Raw genomic sequence first — 20,665 nt, forward strand, 5'->3', positions numbered from 1 at the left:
TAGCATCAACCTTTCTTGAAGCTAACCAGTCTGTCCAGCTTTCCCACCTTAGACACTGGTGCTTCATTCAGGGTTAGTGGCCGTATGAGGCGTGGAAGTAGAACAACCTGCAAACACCAGAGCTTCAGCCTGCCAGGTAGCTGGTTCTATCAGTGTTCACTGTGCTCTGGTTACCTCCTTCCTTAGCTGGTCTACTTGCTCTTTGTCTTTGAGAGAGGCATCGTACCATCAGCCTCGGCTTTCCACAGGCTTCTCAGAGACAGCTGGAATAGTCTCATCACCACTGTGAAAGTGATGGTCTGATAGTTTCTGCTTGATGATGGAAATGTCTCTGGGCTTGAGCATTATGATCCAGCTCCATGTTTTGCTGCAGCTTCCTCAGCACTCGGACAGTGCAGGTTTTGGTTGTTGTGAGTGTTGTGAGGTTGTCCATGTAGGCTCTGACTGGAGGCAGCCTCAGTCCAGGTCTGATTTACTGTCCTCCAACCACCTAACGAGATACCTGAATGATCACCTCCATGACCATGGTGAAAACAAGCAGGAGATGGTGCAGCTGGCCGGGATTCCTACGTCCAGGTGCTGCCGTGCTGTGGTGTTCTGAGCTGTTGTAAAGCAGAGCTAAATGTCCTGGAGGTCAGCCTGACAATGTTTGTAAGAGCTGCTGGGACCCTGAAGAAGTTGAAGGCTGATCACAAGGGGTTGTGAGGAACTGAATCCAAGGTGTTTGCAAGATCCAGGAAGACCACATGAAGGTCTGGTCCCTCCTTCTTGGAAACCTGGATCTGGTGCCGATGATGCTGGCGTGTTCAACACAACCAGAGAAGCCTGAGATGTCCGTTTTCTGGATGGATGTGTCAATCAGCTGGTTTCTTTGCAGGGGTCCTGCCAGTCTGTGAGCGACCACACTCAAGAAGATTCTTCCTTCGACGTTAAGAAGGCTGATCTGGTGGAACTGGACACTCTCCGATGGATCCTTCTCCGTGGGAATACGGTTCTCTCCAACTGTTGGCATCTCCTTCTTTTCCGACACAACTCTCATCAGCTTCAAGAGGAATGGTAGGACGTCTGGTGTGTTTTGTAGAGCCTGTATGGAACCCGGTTGGGACCTGGTCCTGATGCAGTCCTCACTCTACACAGTGTCCTCGACCTCGATCCACCTGGTTGGGCAGATGTCAAGGTACAGCTGATCTACATCTACTGACATCAGGACCTCCTTCTTCTGCCTTTGTGGGTTCCTGTGTTTCTCATTGTTAGAATTATTGACAGAAGTTCGGCCCTCAGAGGCCTGCTGGGTTTGGATCTGTGGAGAACGTGTTGTGGTGTTGAGACGCCTGTGTTTTCTGTGACCTCCGTGTTGACCGTCTGTGTTTTCTGTGCAGAGCGATCGCTGTGGAGACGGAGCTGAAGCAGCGGTCGGAGGTGAGTGGAGGTTGGAGACACTCAGCTGCCTGATTAGAACCATCCAGAGATGAAGGAAGGAAGACTTTAGTTAAAGCTGCTGTGACGACTGACGGCCACCAGGCGTCGCTGTGACGGTCGTCTGTTCCTCCTCTTTTATCCTGTCTGTGTCTTCCAGGTCAGACTTCTGTATCAGCAGGCCGTCCAGCATCTGCCTCTCTCTGCTGCCCTGTGGACCCATGTAATTCACTGCAGAACCACACAGAACCACATAGAACCACACGTAGAACCACACATAAAACCACATAGAACCAAACAGAACCACACATAAAACCACATAGAACCACACATAAAACCACATAGAACCACACATAAAACCACATAGAACCACACATAAAACCACATAGAACCACATAGAACCACACATAAAACCACATAGAACCACACATAAAACCACATAGAACCACACATAAAACCACATAGAACCACACATAAAACCACATAGAACCACACATAAAACCACATAGAACCACATAGAACCACACATAAAACTACATAGAACCACACATAGAACCACACATAGAACCACACAGAACCACACATAAAACCACATAGAACCACACATAGAACCACACATTAAACCACATAGAACCACACATAAAACCACACATAGAACCACATAGAACCACACATAGAACCACATAGAACCACACATTAAACCACATAGAACCACACATAAAACCACACATAGAACCACATAGAACCACACATAGAACCACATAGAACCACACATAGAACCACATAGAACCACACATAAAACCACACAGAACCACACATAAAACTACACAGAACCACACATAAAACTACATAGAACCACACAGAACCACACATAAAACCACGCAGAACCACACATAAAACCACGCAGAACCACACATAAAACAACATAGAACCACACATAAAACCACATAGAACCACACATAGAACCACACATAAAACCACATAGAACCACACATAGAACCACACATAGAACCACACATAGAACCACATAGAACCACACATAAAACCACATAGAACCACACAGAACCACACATAAAACCATGCAGAACCACACATAAAACCACATAGAACCACACAGAACCACACATAAAACCACATAGAACCACGCAGAACCACACATAAAACCACATAGAACCACGCAGAACCACACATAGAACCACACATAGAACCACATAGAACCACACATAAAACCACATAGAACCACACATAGAACCACACAGAACCACACAGAACCACACATAAAACCACGCAGAACCACACATAAAACCACATAGAACCACACAGAACCACACATAGAACCACATAGAACCACGCAGAACCACACATAAAACCACATAGAACCACACAGACCCACATATAGAACCACACATAAAACCACATAGAACCACACATAAAACCACATAAAACCACACAGAACCACACATAAAACCACGCAGAACCACACATAAAACCACATAGAACCACACAGAACCACACATAGAACCACATAGAACCACGCAGAACCACACATAAAACCACATAGAACCACACAGACCCACATATAGAACCACACATAAAACCACACAGAACCACACATAAAACCACACATAGAACCACATAGAACCACACATAGAACCACATAGAACCACACATAGAACCACACATAAAACCACACAGAACCACACATAAAACTACACAGAACCACACATAAAACTACATAGAACCACACAGAACCACACATAAAACCACGCAGAACCACACATAAAACCACGCAGAACCACACATAAAACAACATAGAACCACACATAAAACCACATAGAACCACACATAGAACCACACATAGAACCACACATAAAACCACATAGAACCACACATAGAACCACACATAAAACCACATAGAACCACACATAAAACCACATAGAACCACACATAAAACCACACAGAACCACACAGAACCACACATAAAACCACGCAGAACCACACATAAAACCACATAGAACCACACAGAACCACACATAAAACCACGCAGAACCACACATAAAACCACACATAAAACCACATAGAACCACACAGAACCACACATAAAACCACACAGAACCACACATAGAACCACACATAGAACCACATAGAACCACATAGAACCACACATAAAACCACATAGAACCACACATAAAACCACATAGAACCACGCAGAACCACACATAAAACCACATAGAACCACACAGAACCACACATAGAACCACACATAAAACCACATAGAACCACACATAGAACCACACATAGAACCACATAGAACCACACATAAAACCACATAGAACCACACATAGAACCACACATAAAACCACGCAGAACCACACATAAAACCACATAGAACCACACAGACCCACACATAGAACCACACATAAAACCACACAGAACCACACATAAAACCACATAGAACCACACAGAACCACACATAAAACCACATAGAACCACATAGAACCACACATAGAACCACATAGAACCACACATAGAACCACATAGAACCACACATAAAACCACACAGAACCACACATAAAACCACACAGAACCACACATAAAACTACACAGAACCACACATAAAACTACACAGAACCACACAGAACCACACATAAAACCACGCAGAACCACACATAAAACCACATAGAACCACACATAGAACCACACATAGAACCACACATAGAACCACACATAGAACCACATAGAACCACACATAAAGCCACATAGAACCACACATAGAACCACACATAGAACCACACATAAAACCACATAGAACCACACATAAAACCACATAGAACCACACATAAAACCACATAGAACCACACATAGAACCACACATAGAACCACACATAGAACCACACATAAAACCACATAGAACCACACATAGAACCACACAGAACCACACATGAAACCACATAGAACCACACATAAAACTACATAGAACCACACAGAACCACATAGAACCACACATAAAACCACACAGAACCACACATAAAACCACACAGAACCACACAGAACCACACATAAAACCACGCAGAACCACACATAAAACCACATAGAACCACACAGACCCACACATAGAAGCACACATAAAACCACATAGAACCACGCAGAACCACACATAAAACCACATAGAACCACACAGACCCACACATAGAACCACGCAGAACCACACATAAAACCACACAGAACCACACATAAAACCACATAGAACCACACATAAAACCACATAGAACCACACATAGAACCACACATAGAACCACACATAGAACCACACATAAAATCACATAGAACCACACAGAACCACACATAAAACCACGCAGAACCACACATAAAACCACATAGAACCACACAGACCCACACATAGAACCACACATAAAACCACACAGAACCACACATAAAACCACATAGAACCACACAGAACCACACATAAAACCACATATAAAACCACACATAAAACCACATAGAACCACATAGAACCACACATAGAACCACATAGAACCACACATAGAACCACATAAAACCACACAGAACCACACATAAAACCACACAGAACCACACATAAAACTACACAGAACCACACATAAAACTACATAGAACCACACAGAACCACACATAAAACCACGCAGAACCACACATAAAACCACATAGAACCACACATAAAACCACATAGAACCACACATAGAACCACACATAGAACCACATAGAACCACACATAAAGCCACATAGAACCACACATAGAACCACACATAGAACCACACATAGAACCACATAGAACCACACATAAAACCACATAGAACCACACATAGAACCACACATAGAACCACACATAAAACCACATAGAACCACACATAAAACCACATAGAACCACACATAAAACCACATAGAACCACATAGAACCACACATAAAACTACATAGAACCACACATAGAACCACACATAGAACCACACAGAACCACACATAAAACCACATAGAACCACACATAGAACCACACATTAAACCACATAGAACCACACATAAAACCACACATAGAACCACATAGAACCACACATAGAACCACATAGAACCACACATTAAACCACATAGAACCACACATAAAACCACACATAGAACCACATAGAACCACACATAGAACCACATAGAACCACACATAGAACCACATAGAACCACACATAAAACCACACAGAACCACACATAAAACTACACAGAACCACACATAAAACTACATAGAACCACACAGAACCACACATAAAACCACGCAGAACCACACATAAAACCACGCAGAACCACACATAAAACAACATAGAACCACACATAAAACCACATAGAACCACACATAGAACCACACATAAAACCACATAGAACCACACATAGAACCACACATAGAACCACACATAGAACCACATAGAACCACACATAAAACCACATAGAACCACACAGAACCACACATAAAACCATGCAGAACCACACATAAAACCACATAGAACCACACAGAACCACACATAAAACCACATAGAACCACGCAGAACCACACATAAAACCACATAGAACCACGCAGAACCACACATAGAACCACACATAGAACCACATAGAACCACACATAAAACCACATAGAACCACACATAGAACCACACAGAACCACACAGAACCACACATAAAACCACGCAGAACCACACATAAAACCACATAGAACCACACAGAACCACACATAGAACCACATAGAACCACGCAGAACCACACATAAAACCACATAGAACCACACAGACCCACATATAGAACCACACATAAAACCACATAGAACCACACATAAAACCACATAAAACCACACAGAACCACACATAAAACCACGCAGAACCACACATAAAACCACATAGAACCACACAGAACCACACATAGAACCACATAGAACCACGCAGAACCACACATAAAACCACATAGAACCACACAGACCCACATATAGAACCACACATAAAACCACACAGAACCACACATAAAACCACACATAGAACCACATAGAACCACACATAGAACCACATAGAACCACACATAGAACCACACATAAAACCACACAGAACCACACATAAAACTACACAGAACCACACATAAAACTACATAGAACCACACAGAACCACACATAAAACCACGCAGAACCACACATAAAACCACGCAGAACCACACATAAAACAACATAGAACCACACATAAAACCACATAGAACCACACATAGAACCACACATAGAACCACACATAAAACCACATAGAACCACACATAGAACCACACATAAAACCACATAGAACCACACATAAAACCACATAGAACCACACATAAAACCACACAGAACCACACAGAACCACACATAAAACCACGCAGAACCACACATAAAACCACATAGAACCACACAGAACCACACATAAAACCACGCAGAACCACACATAAAACCACACATAAAACCACATAGAACCACACAGAACCACACATAAAACCACACAGAACCACACATAGAACCACACATAGAACCACATAGAACCACATAGAACCACACATAAAACCACATAGAACCACACATAAAACCACATAGAACCACGCAGAACCACACATAAAACCACATAGAACCACACAGAACCACACATAGAACCACACATAAAACCACATAGAACCACACATAGAACCACACATAGAACCACATAGAACCACACATAAAACCACATAGAACCACACATAGAACCACACATAAAACCACGCAGAACCACACATAAAACCACATAGAACCACACAGACCCACACATAGAACCACACATAAAACCACACAGAACCACACATAAAACCACATAGAACCACACAGAACCACACATAAAACCACATAGAACCACATAGAACCACACATAGAACCACATAGAACCACACATAGAACCACATAGAACCACACATAAAACCACACAGAACCACACATAAAACCACACAGAACCACACATAAAACTACACAGAACCACACATAAAACTACACAGAACCACACAGAACCACACATAAAACCACGCAGAACCACACATAAAACCACATAGAACCACACATAGAACCACACATAGAACCACACATAGAACCACACATAGAACCACATAGAACCACACATAAAGCCACATAGAACCACACATAGAACCACACATAGAACCACACATAAAACCACATAGAACCACACATAAAACCACATAGAACCACACATAAAACCACATAGAACCACACATAGAACCACACATAGAACCACACATAGAACCACACATAAAACCACATAGAACCACACATAGAACCACACAGAACCACACATGAAACCACATAGAACCACACATAAAACTACATAGAACCACACAGAACCACATAGAACCACACATAAAACCACACAGAACCACACATAAAACCACACAGAACCACACAGAACCACACATAAAACCACGCAGAACCACACATAAAACCACATAGAACCACACAGACCCACACATAGAAGCACACATAAAACCACATAGAACCACGCAGAACCACACATAAAACCACATAGAACCACACAGACCCACACATAGAACCACGCAGAACCACACATAAAACCACACAGAACCACACATAAAACCACATAGAACCACACATAAAACCACATAGAACCACACATAGAACCACACATAGAACCACACATAGAACCACACATAAAATCACATAGAACCACACAGAACCACACATAAAACCACGCAGAACCACACATAAAACCACATAGAACCACACAGACCCACACATAGAACCACACATAAAACCACACAGAACCACACATAAAACCACATAGAACCACACAGAACCACACATAAAACCACATATAAAACCACACATAAAACCACATAGAACCACATAGAACCACACATAGAACCACATAGAACCACACATAGAACCACATAAAACCACACAGAACCACACATAAAACCACACAGAACCACACATAAAACTACACAGAACCACACATAAAACTACATAGAACCACACAGAACCACACATAAAACCACGCAGAACCACACATAAAACCACATAGAACCACACATAAAACCACATAGAACCACACATAGAACCACACATAGAACCACATAGAACCACACATAAAGCCACATAGAACCACACATAGAACCACACATAGAACCACACATAGAACCACATAGAACCACACATAAACCACATAGAACCACACATAGAACCACACATAGAACCACACATAAAACCACATAGAACCACACATAAAACCACATAGAACCACACATAGAACCACACATAGAACCACATAGAACCACACATAAAACCACATAGAACCACACATAGAACCACACATAAAACCACATAGAACCACGCAGAACCACACATAAAACCACATAGAACCACACATAAAACCACATAGAACCACGCAGAACCACACATAAAACCACATAGAACCACACAGAACCACACATAGAACCACACATAAAACCACATAGAACCACACAGAACCACACATAAAACCACGCAGAACCACACATAAAACCACATAGAACCACATGGAACCACACATAGAACCACACATAAAATCACATAGAACCACACAGAACCACACATAAAACCACGCAGAACCACACATAAAACCACATAGAACCACACAGACCCACACATAGAACCACACATAAAACCACACAGAACCACACATAAAACCACATAGAACCACACAGAACCACACATAAAACCACATATAAAACCACACATAAAACCACATAGAACCACATAGAACCACACATAGAAACACATAGAACCACACATAGAACCACATAAAACCACACAGAACCACACATAAAACCACACAGAACCACACATAAAACTACACAGAACCACACATAAAACTACATAGAACCACACAGAACCACACATAAAACCACGCAGAACCACACATAAAACCACATAGAACCACACATAAAACCACATAGAACCACACATAGAACCACACATAGAACCACACATAAAGCCACATAGAACCACACATAGAACCACACATAGAACCACACATAGAACCACATAGAACCACACATAAAACCACATAGAACCACACATAGAACCACACATAGAACCACACATAAAACCACATAGAACCACACATAAAACCACATAGAACCACACATAGAACCACACATAGAACCACATAGAACCACACATAAAACCACATAGAACCACACATAGAACCACACATAAAGCCACATAGAACCACGCAGAACCACACATAAAACCACATAGAACCACACAGAACCACACATAAAACCACATAGAACCACACAGAACCACACATAAAACCACATAGAACCACGCAGAACCACACATAAAACCACATAGAACCACACAGAACCACACATAGAACCACACATAAAACCACACAGAACCACACATAGAACCACACATAGAACCACATAGAACCACACATAAAACCACATAGAACCACACATAGAACCACATAGAACCACGCAGAACCACACATAAAACCACATAGAACCACACAGAACCACACATAGAACCACACATAAAACCACATAGAACCACACATAGAACCACACATAGAACCACATAGAACCACACATAAAACCACATAGAACCACACATAGAACCACACATAAAACCACATAGAACCACACATAAAACCACATAGAACCACACATAAAACGACACAGAACCACACAGAACCACACATAAAACCACGCAGAACCACACATAAAACCACATAGAACCACACAGACCCACACATAGAACCACACATAAAACCACACAGAACCACACATAAAACCACATAGAACCACACAGAACCACACATAAAACCACATAGAACCACATAGAACCACACATAGAACCACATAGAACCACACATAGAACCACATAGAACCACACATAAAACCACACAGAACCACACATAAAACCACACAGAACCACACATAAAACTACACAGAACCACACATAAAACTACACAGAACCACACAGAACCACACATAAAACCACGCAGAACCACACATAAAACCACATAGAACCACACATAGAACCACACATAGAACCACACATAGAACCACACATAAAGCCACATAGAACCACACATAGAACCACACATAGAACCACACATAGAACCACACATAAAACCACATAGAACCACACATAAAACCACATAGAACCACACATAAACCACATAGAACCACACATAGAACCACACAGAACCACACATAAAACCACATAGAACCACACATAAAACTACATAGAACCACACAGAACCACATAGAACCACACAAAACCACACAGAACCACACATAAAACCACACAGAACCACACATAAAACCACGCAGAACCACACATAAAACCACATAGAACCACACAGACCCACACATAGAAGCACACATAAAACCACATAGAACCACGCAGAACCACACATAAAACCACATAGAACCACACAGACCCACACATAGAACCACGCAGAACCACACATAAAACCACACAGAACCACACATAAAACCACATAGAACCACACATAAAACCACATAGAACCACACATAGAACCACACATAGAACCACACATAGAACCACACATAAAATCACATAGAACCACACAGAACCACACATAAAACCACGCAGAACCACACATAAAACCACATAGAACCACACAGACCCACACATAGAACCACACATAAAACCACACAGAACCACACATAAAACCACATAGAACCACACAGAACCACACATAAAACCACATATAAAACCACACATAAAACCACATAGAACCACACATAGAACCACATAGAACCACACATAGAACCACATAAAACCACACAGAACCACACATAAAACCACACAGAACCACACATAAAACTACACAGAACCACACATAAAACTACATAGAACCACACAGAACCACACATAAAACCACGCAGAACCACACATAAAACCACATAGAACCACACATAAAACCACATAGAACCACACATAGAACCACACATAGAACCACATAGAACCACACATAAAGCCACATAGAACCACACATAGAACCACACATAGAACCACATAGAACCACACATAAAACCACATAGAACCACACATAGAACCACACATAGAACCACACATAAAACCACATAGAACCACACATAAAACTACATAGAACCACACAGAACCACATAGAACCACACATAAAACCACACAGAACCACACATAAAACCACACAGAACCACACAGAACCACACATAAAACCACGCAGAACCACACATAAAACCACATAGAACCACACAGACCCACACATAGAACCACACATAAAACCACATAGAACCACGCAGAACCACACATAAAACCACATAGAACCACACAGACCCACACATAGAACCACACATAAAACCACACAGAACCACACACACCTCCTCAACCAGCTGGTCCTTTATCAATGAGAGTTCTAACTTCATCCTGGGAATATTTCCAGAGCTCCAGGTTCTTGAAGTAGAGGAGAACGTCCCCTGGAGAAAGTTCTAGAGTAGATCTACTCACTTTCTCCACTCGTCGGTAGGTCTGCTCTAGAACTTTCTCCAGCTGTCGGTAGGTCCGCTCTAGAACTTTCTCCAGCTGTTGGTAGGTCCGCTCTAGAACTTTCTCCAGCTGTCGGTAGGTCTACTCTAGAACTTTCTCCAGCTGTCGGTAGGTCTGCTCTTGAACTTTCTCCAGCTGTCGGTAGGTCTACTCTAGAACTTTCTCCAGCTGTCGGTAGGTCCGCTCTAAAACTTTCTCCAGCTGTCGGTAGGTCTGCTCTAGAACTTTCTCCAGCTGTCGGTAGGTCCGCTCTAGAACTTTCTCCAGCTGTCGGTAGGTCCGCTCTAGAACTTTCTCCAGCTGTCGGTAGGTCCGCTCTAGACCTTTCTCCAGCTGTCGGTAGGTCCGCTCTAGAACTTTCTCCAGCTGTCGGTAGGTCCGCTCTAGAACTTTCTCCAGCTGTCGGTAGGTCCGCTCTAGAACTTTCTCCAGCTGTCGGTAGGTCCGCTCTAGAACTTTCTCCAGGGGATGTTCTCCTTTCCTGCTTCCAGTCTTTAAGTTCAGTCTCACTTAGAACATTCCAGGTTGTTGAAGTCCACAGAGGTGGGTCCAGATTTATCCCTTTTTAATGGACTTTTTCAGAACTTCATCAGTCTAGGAGATAGAACCATGACATTTAGGAGGAGAAACATCTGAGTTCTGGTAAAAACTGACACCAGATCAGTTTAAATCCCTCCAGGTGTCTCAGTCTGAACTCTGAACCTGTTCCTGAGCTCTGAACATCTCCTGTCTGGAGATAAAACCAGCTGATTGATGGTGGTTCTGGTTGGTTCTCATGGAATGGCTAAAACTCACAAACACCAGTTTACCGTCTCACCTGTATCAGCCTATTCACCTGCCCCCTCCCCCCACAGCGCCTGCTGTCTGAGGCAGCAGAGGGCGGAGCCTGGGAGAAGGTGCGTCGCCTGGTGGAGCTCTGCCAGCAGGTGGGGGTCAGCCTGAGTCTGGGCGAGACTCCGGGGCACGGAGGCCGATCCACGGATCTCTGATCAAACTATAACGGACTAGTCAGGCTGCAGGGACGGAGGGAGAGACGAGGTAAGGCAGTCCCTCCTCCCCCACCTCCTGCAGCTCCTCCCCCAGGATGGAGAGCTCCTCCCCCAGGACTGCTGCTGTCTGTAAGTATGTCCTGCTGAGTGACGGCTTCACTCTTCATCCTCTTCTCTTTGGTTCTCCCCTTTCAGTTGGATCATTCCCTCCCTGTTATTCATCCTAGGGGGGTGTGGGGCATTGGGGGGCAGGGAGGGTATCAGGGGGTATCTGTGAGGTTCTACACCCCTGTTTGTTCTAGATTTCCCCCTGTAGTGACGCTGCAGCTCCTTTTTTTTCTTTGTGTCTGAGGAAACGCGGACTTTTATTTGTTTAACCTGAACAGAAGCAAACTGATCATTGATTGGCTGTCGGCGGCCGCCTGCCTGTTTAGTGCACTCTGATTGGCTGCCACAGAGACTGATCCCGCCCCTGCAGGACTGATGTCAGAACAATTAAAGCGAATCAGCAGCGGAGCCTCACTGTTTTCTACATGAATGTCATTAAATTATTTTCTACAAACTTCAGAGTCCAGACTGGTTCTTGAGTCGTGTCTCTGTGGAGAACATCTGGAACATCTGGGTTCCTCTTCTGGTTCCTCACCTGTAGAACCAAATAAAGCTGCATCACTAGGGAACATAAAGACCAGGGTTGTCCAACATGAGGCCCGTGGTCCAAAAGTGGTCCTCCAGAGGGTCCAATCCGGTCCTCAAAAGTGTAAAAATTACAGAGAAGACATTAACTGCAGATTGTAAATTAGTAAAACTATAAATTTAAAATCATTTCTAGACCATGACAAGTTGTTCTGATCAGAAAGTGAAATACTAGATTGTTCTTTGTTCCTTTGTCATTTTGTGTCTCATTTTTGTAATGTCTCATTTTTGTTGTTTTTTGTGACTTTCATGTTTTTGTTGTTTTGCCTTGTTTGTTTTTGTCTTAGTTTTTGTCATTTTTCTTTGTTCGTTGTGTTGCGTGCCGTTTTTTTTTTTGTTTAACCATTTTTTTGTTTCTTTGTAACTTTTGTTTATTTTTTGTCTTTAATTTTTTGTCTTTGTTTCATTTTTTTGTCGTTTTGTGTCTCGTCTTCGCAGTATTTGTCTTTTTTTGTCTTTTCTTATGTAACTTGCCGTTTTGATCATAAAGTAAAACCGGTCCACTGGAGATCAGACTGGGCTGAATGTGGAACACCTGATCTGGAACATCTGGGTTAACTGTTCTAGGTTCTAACCTGTAGAACTGAAGAAAGCTGCATTTTTAGTAGATCCTGAAGAGAAACTCAGACTCCCTTTAATCGTGAACTCACCGAGGTAAAAGTTGGTTTCAGGTTTTTACAGGAAACACAAATATTAAAACAGCAAAATAAAAATCCGTTTAAATGTGAACATTAGAGACTCCGTGTAGCTGGAGAAGCTTTGGTTCCAGCGGTGAGGAAGAACTCGCAGCAACTCCACTTCCTGAGGAGAAACTGCTGTTGGTGCTCTACCAAGCCACGGTGGAGAACGTCTCGGTGGAACGGACGGGAGAACATCAACAAAAAAGTAAATGGTGTCAAAGCAGCCAAAGTTGTGCTGAAAAGTTCAAAGGTGACCCAGTTATACTGCTACCAGAACTGATCTTCCTCTGAAACACTATTTCAAAGATTATTTCCATTACTAAACTGATGTTTCAAATGCTTTTGCGGTTCTTATTCTAATTACATTTTAATTCTGTCCTATTGCTCTGTGTGGGCACTTTTTTCAAACTCAGGTAATTTTCTGAGAACAGAGTCATAATGAGACAAACTACAGGTAGGAGTCATTTCTCCTGTGTACCAGTATCATATAAAATAAAGGTCATTCAAAGTTAATCCAAGAAAATAAAAGGATGTTACTGTAGTTAACTGATCTAATGGAGCTTAATAAACCGTAATTAGAACTGTAAAAGACAGCTTGCATAACTGGACACGTCAGCAGTTTCTTCAAAGGACCTGAAAACAGACGTCCACCTCCTCACCAATAACTCCTGTAGGAAAAAACAAGGTGAATACACAATTATTATCAAATAAGCAGGAAAAGATGCATTCATTTGGGCCTGATGTTTAATTATTAAAGTATACTGACAGTCAATAGAAACTCTGAGGTAGAACTGTAGGCAGAATTCTACTTGTAGGGGGGTTGTAATGATTCATTGTGGATTTACTGATGATCTCGTGCCCTGGTAGTTGAGATAATGATGAGTTGTCATTTTGTCATGATTCATTGCACATGGGTTGGTCACTTTGCAAAAGTGAACCAAATACACACCAAGCAATACTCAGTGAGTATCTGCACAATGTGAGAATGGGTTTGAAGGCCTATATAAAGGCCCAAAAAAGGCCACCATTGTTAGTCCAGTGAACAGCATCATGCCGCGTCTATCACATGAACAACGTCTCCGGGCACTGGGTATGGTGGAGGCCGCTTTGAGCTACAGTGATGTATCCAGGCGTATGGGCTGTTCCCAACCCACAATCAGAAGCCTGGTCCAAAGCATGCGCCGACGGATTGCTGCCTGCATCCAAGCAGATGGAGGCCGTACTCGGTATTGACTGTTGGGACTTTGTGTTTGGCAGGTGCCGTTTTCTTTTGTGAAATTCTTTATTTTGAAATCATTCTTGAAACTTTAGATTTTTGTTTCTGTATGCCAATATGCTAAACAAATGATTCACATGAAGAAAATCCAGTTTGGGGCTTCAAAATAAAAATTATGTTGAAAAATATGGTCTCAAAGTTTTTAATGACTGTCAGTGTAATTAACCCTTTTTCACATTTTTATTGATTATTGACTGATATTGCATGTAATTGTTGTTTACTGTCAGATTTAACCCTCTGAAACCAAAGCATTGATGATATTGTTTTTCTTTTTTAAACTGCTTTTAGCCTGTAATCAAGAAAATAATGAAACTTCTTCATTTTTTGGAATTTTTCTGGATTTTGTGACGTTACAAAATTGCTTCAGCGGCTCTTAGTGTATGTAATAATTTACAACTAAATTTTTAACAAAGTTCACAGATGAGGCATTGATGATTCAATAGTATCAAAATATGTATCTTAAAATGAATTGTATTGATATGAAATTGTTGAATACAGCACAATAAAATCCAAATTAATTTAACAAGACTCTAAATGCCATCCATGCCAGAATGCACCTCCACACAACAGAAAACTGTAGGGAAATGATCTTATACAACCTTCTATTATTTTTTGAACTTGTAAAAGTGGGATTGACTACATCAGTCCTCGACTATTAGTTCAGATTTACATTCTGGACTTTGCTTGAACTGGACTGCTCAGTGGTCAGTGCTTAGTTGTGTCGCCTTGCAGCTATAAGATCCCCGGTTCAAATCCCGGCCTTCCTGGGATCTTTCTGCATGGAGTCTGCATGTTCTCCCTGTGCATGCGTGGGTTTTCTCCGGGTACTCCGGCTTCCTCCCACAGTCCAAAAACATGCTGAGGATAACTTGTGATTCTAAACTGTCTGTAGGTGTGATTGTGAGTGTGATTGTTTGTCTCTATGTGTAGCCCTGTGACAGACTGTTACCTGTCCAGGTGTCCCCTACCTACAACCTCAGTCAGTGGTACAGACTCCACCCCCCATGACCCTGATGAGGACGAAACAGTGTGTAGATGATGGATGTGTAACACCCATAAATTGCACTACACAGTAAATGGCAGTATTTATAGTATGTTCTGAACACCAACAAGACCAAGGAGGTCCATGAGGACTACAGGAGGTCATGGTGGACTACAAGAGGTCCATGAGGACTACAAGAGGTCCAGGAGGACTACAGGAGGTCCATGAGGACTACAAGAGGTCCAGGAGGACTACAGGAGGTCCAGGAGGACTACAGGAGGTCCATGAGGACTACAAGAGGTCCAGGAGGACTACAGGAGGTCCAGGAGGACTACAGGAGGTCCATGAGGACTACAGGAGGTCCATGAGGACTACAGGAGGTCATGGTGGACTACAGGAAGTCCAGGAGGACTACAGGAGGTCCAGGAGGACTACAGGAGGTCCAGGAGGACTACAGGAGGTCCATGAGGACTACAAGAGGTCCAGGAGGATTACAGGAGGTCCATGAGGACTACAGGAGGTCCAGGAGGACTACAGGAGGTCCAGGAGGACTACAGGAAGTCCATGAGGACTACAGGAGGTCCATGAGGACTACAGGAGGTCCAGGAGGACTACAGGAGGTCATGGTGGACTACAGGAGGTCCATGAGGACTACAAGAGGTCCAGGAGGATTACAGGAGGTCCAGGAGGACTACAGGAGGTCATGGTGGACTACAGGAGGTCCAGGAGGACTACAGGAGGTCCAGGAGGACTACAGGAGGTCCAGGAGGACTACAGGAGGTCCAGGAGGACTACAGGAGGTCATGGTGGACTACAGGAGGTCCATGAGGACTACAAGAGGTCCAGGAGGACTACAGGAGGTCCAGGAGGACTACAAGAGGTCCAGGAGGACTACAGGAGGTCCAGGAGGACTACAGGAGGTCCATGAGGACTACAGGAGGTCCAGGAGGACTACAGGAGGTCCATGAGGACTACAAGAGGTCCAGGAGGACTACAGGAGGTCCAGGAGGACTACAGGAGGTCCAGGAGGACTACAGGAGGTCCATGAGGACTACAAGAGGTCCAGGAGGACTACAGGAGGTCCAGGAGGACTACAGGAGGTCCAGGAGGACTACAGGAGGTCCAGGAGGACTACAAGAGGTCCAGGAGGACTACAGGAGGTCCAGGAGGACTACAGGAGGTCCAGGAGGACTACAGGAGGTCCATGAGGACTACAAGAGGTCCAGGAGGACTACAGGAGGTCCAGGAGGACTACAGGAGGTCCATGAGGACTACAGGAGGTCCATGAGGACTACAGGAGGTCATGGTGGACTACAGGAAGTCCAGGAGGACTACAGGAGGTCCAGGAGGACTACAGGAGGTCCAGGAGGACTACAGGAGGTCCATGAGGACTACAAGAGGTCCAGGAGGATTACAGGAGGTCCATGAGGACTACAGGAGGTCCAGGAGGACTACAGGAGGTCCAGGAGGACTACAGGAAGTCCATGAGGACTACAGGAGGTCCATGAGGACTACAGGAGGTCCAGGAGGACTACAGGAGGTCATGGTGGACTACAGGAGGTCCATGAGGACTACAAGAGGTCCAGGAGGATTACAGGAGGTCCAGGAGGACTACAGGAGGTCATGGTGGACTACAGGAGGTCCAGGAGGACTACAGGAGGTCCAGGAGGACTACAGGAGGTCCAGGAGGACTACAGGAGGTCCAGGAGGACTACAGGAGGTCATGGTGGACTACAGGAGGTCCAGGAGGACTACAAGAGGTCCAGGAGGATTACAGGAGGTCCAGGAGGACTACAGGAGGTCATGGTGGACTACAGGAGGTCATGGTGGACTACAGGAGGTCCAGGAGGATTACAGGAGGTCCAGGAGGACTACAGGAGGTCCAGGAGGACTACAGGAGGTCCAGGAGGACTACAGGAGGTCCATGAGGACTACAAGAGGTCCAGGAGGACTACAGGAGGTCCAGGAGGACTACAGGAGGTCCAGGAGGACTACAGGAGGTCCAGGAGGACTACAAGAGGTCCAGGAGGACTACAGGAGGTCCAGGAGGACTACAGGAGGTCCAGGAGGACTACAGGAGGTCCAGGAGGACTACAAGAGGTCCAGGAGGACTACAGGAGGTCCAGGAGGACTACAGGAGGTCCATGAGGACTACAGGAGGTCCATGAGGACTACAGGAGGTCATGGTGGACTACAGGAAGTCCAGGAGGACTACAGGAGGTCCAGGAGGACTACAGGAGGTCCAGGAGGACTACAGGAGGTCCATGAGGACTACAAGAGGTCCAGGAGGATTACAGGAGGTCCATGAGGACTACAGGAGGTCCAGGAGGACTACAGGAGGTCCAGGAGGACTACAGGAAGTCCATGAGGACTACAGGAGGTCCATGAGGACTACAGGAGGTCCAGGAGGACTACAGGAGGTCATGGTGGACTACAGGAGGTCCATGAGGACTACAAGAGGTCCAGGAGGATTACAGGAGGTCCAGGAGGACTACAGGAGGTCATGGTGGACTACAGGAGGTCCAGGAGGACTACAGGAGGTCCAGGAGGACTACAGGAGGTCCAGGAGGACTACAGGAGGTCCAGGAGGACTACAGGAGGTCATGGTGGACTACAGGAGGTCCAGGAGGACTACAAGAGGTCCAGGAGGATTACAGGAGGTCCAGGAGGACTACAGGAGGTCATGGTGGACTACAGGAGGTCATGGTGGACTACAGGAGGTCCAGGAGGATTACAGGAGGTCCAGGAGGACTACAGGAGGTCCAGGAGGACTACAGGAGGTCATGGTGGACTACAGGAGGTCATGGTGGACTACAGGAGGTCCAGGAGGACTACAGGAGGTCCAGGAGGACTACAGGAGGTCCAGGAGGACTACAGGAGGTCCAGGAGGACTACAGGAGGTCCAGGAGGACAGAGCATCTCCTCTCCTCATCAAAGATGAAGCGGTGGAGCGTGTTGACAACATCAAGTTCCTGGGCGTCCACCTTACATCTGACCTGGTCCCTGAACACAGCTCACCTGGTGAAGAAGAATCAACAAAGACTCTTGTTCCTCAGGAAGCTGAAACGTTCTGGCCTCTCCCCTCAGCTCCTGGTAAACCTCTACAGAACCACAACAGAAAGCTTCCTCTGTCTTGGTGCATCACTGTGGTACGGGGCTGCACAGCTCAGGACAGAAAGAACTGATCCCGGGTGGTGAAAACAGCACAGGGGATTGTGGGAAGTCCTCTTCAGAGCTGGACTCATGGACGGGCCGGGTCCACCCACCCAGGGAACTGTTTGTTCCGCTTCCCTCGGACAAACGGTACAGAAACATAAAAACTCTGACCTCCAGACTGAAAAACAGTTTGTAGAGCGGTCCATCCATTTGCCCTGAACACGACAGACTCAGTGATAAAGAACTGAGTCTGCTCTGGACTTTACACTCATCCTGCTGCTCATGTGCACTAACTCTGTTTACATATTTAGACTTTTGAGGATTTAAAATAATGTGCCTTTTCTATGTTTTATCTGTGGCTGGGAGTCACCAATCACACTTTTGCTGTGTGGAAACACAATGACAGTAAAGATTATTAATTCTTCATGATTATAGGGTTCACTCAGTGCAGTTTTCTCGTTGCACCAGCAGAGTGCGCAGTCGTGCTGCAGATTTCTTTTTCTACTTTTTTAAGGCAGAGACAAGATCATGGTGACCTGGTAACTTCTCTAAAAATTTAGTTCCAGGCATTTTTCTTTGGAGTTTTTACACTGTGGACTAGTGATGGTGACATCAGAGCCCTAGTGATAGTAAGAGTTGCGACACTCCCATAGGGTGCCGTTGTACGCTTTCTTTCGGTCTACTTCCGGGTTGTGGAGGCTTGTTTAGTTCCAAGCATAGATATATACAAACACTAGATGGCTCAAGACGGAGTCGGCGGTGTCGTCACTTGGCGGCCATCTTAGGACAGGGGACTGCTCTGGCGCACTGTACTGTAGTCAATGGTAAGGTGGATGATTTCCTCACTT

General features: G+C 44.5%; 2 protein-coding genes across 4 annotated transcripts in view; both read left to right on the top strand.

Moving 5' to 3' along the window:
- The window catches only part of LOC110970103 (zinc finger C3H1 domain-containing protein), a 51,488-nt gene extending 37,896 nt beyond the window's left edge, over positions 1-13,592 (top strand). For all 3 annotated transcript variants that reach the window (XM_051952539.1, XM_051952538.1, XM_051952537.1), the window contains 3 exons: positions 1,380-1,419; positions 1,577-1,639; positions 12,896-13,592. In XM_051952539.1, the coding sequence (XP_051808499.1) occupies positions 1,380-1,419; positions 1,577-1,639; positions 12,896-13,030 (238 nt within the window). In that variant the 3' untranslated portion in view covers positions 13,031-13,592. The remainder of the gene's footprint in view (positions 1-1,379; positions 1,420-1,576; positions 1,640-12,895) is intronic.
- Positions 13,593-17,116: 3,524 nt separating this feature from the next.
- Positions 17,117-19,999, top strand: LOC127535134 (uncharacterized). Its single transcript, XM_051952196.1, has 5 exons — positions 17,117-17,421; positions 18,182-18,561; positions 19,182-19,421; positions 19,482-19,754; positions 19,995-19,999. The coding sequence occupies exons 1-5, from the start codon at positions 17,126-17,128 to the stop codon at positions 19,997-19,999; spliced, it is 1,194 nt and encodes a 397-aa protein (XP_051808156.1). The 5' UTR covers positions 17,117-17,125.
- The last annotated feature ends 666 nt before the right edge of the window (positions 20,000-20,665 follow it).

The sequence above is a fragment of the Acanthochromis polyacanthus genome, chromosome 8 (assembly GCF_021347895.1).
Source record: "Acanthochromis polyacanthus isolate Apoly-LR-REF ecotype Palm Island chromosome 8, KAUST_Apoly_ChrSc, whole genome shotgun sequence".
Classification (NCBI taxonomy): Eukaryota; Metazoa; Chordata; class Actinopteri; family Pomacentridae; genus Acanthochromis; species Acanthochromis polyacanthus.

Excerpts from the sequence above, each read along its gene's own strand:
- LOC127535134 (XM_051952196.1), top strand. The coding sequence starts at position 17,126 with ATGAGGACTACAAGAGGTCCAGGAGGATTACAGGAGGTCCATGAGGAC. Across the intron at positions 18,562-19,181 it reads GTCCAGGAGGACTACAGGAG|GTCCAGGAGGACTACAGGAG; the intron begins GTCCAGGAGGAC and ends GGACTACAGGAG. Across the intron at positions 19,422-19,481 it reads GTCCAGGAGGACTACAGGAG|GTCCAGGAGGACTACAGGAG; the intron begins GTCCAGGAGGAC and ends GGACTACAGGAG.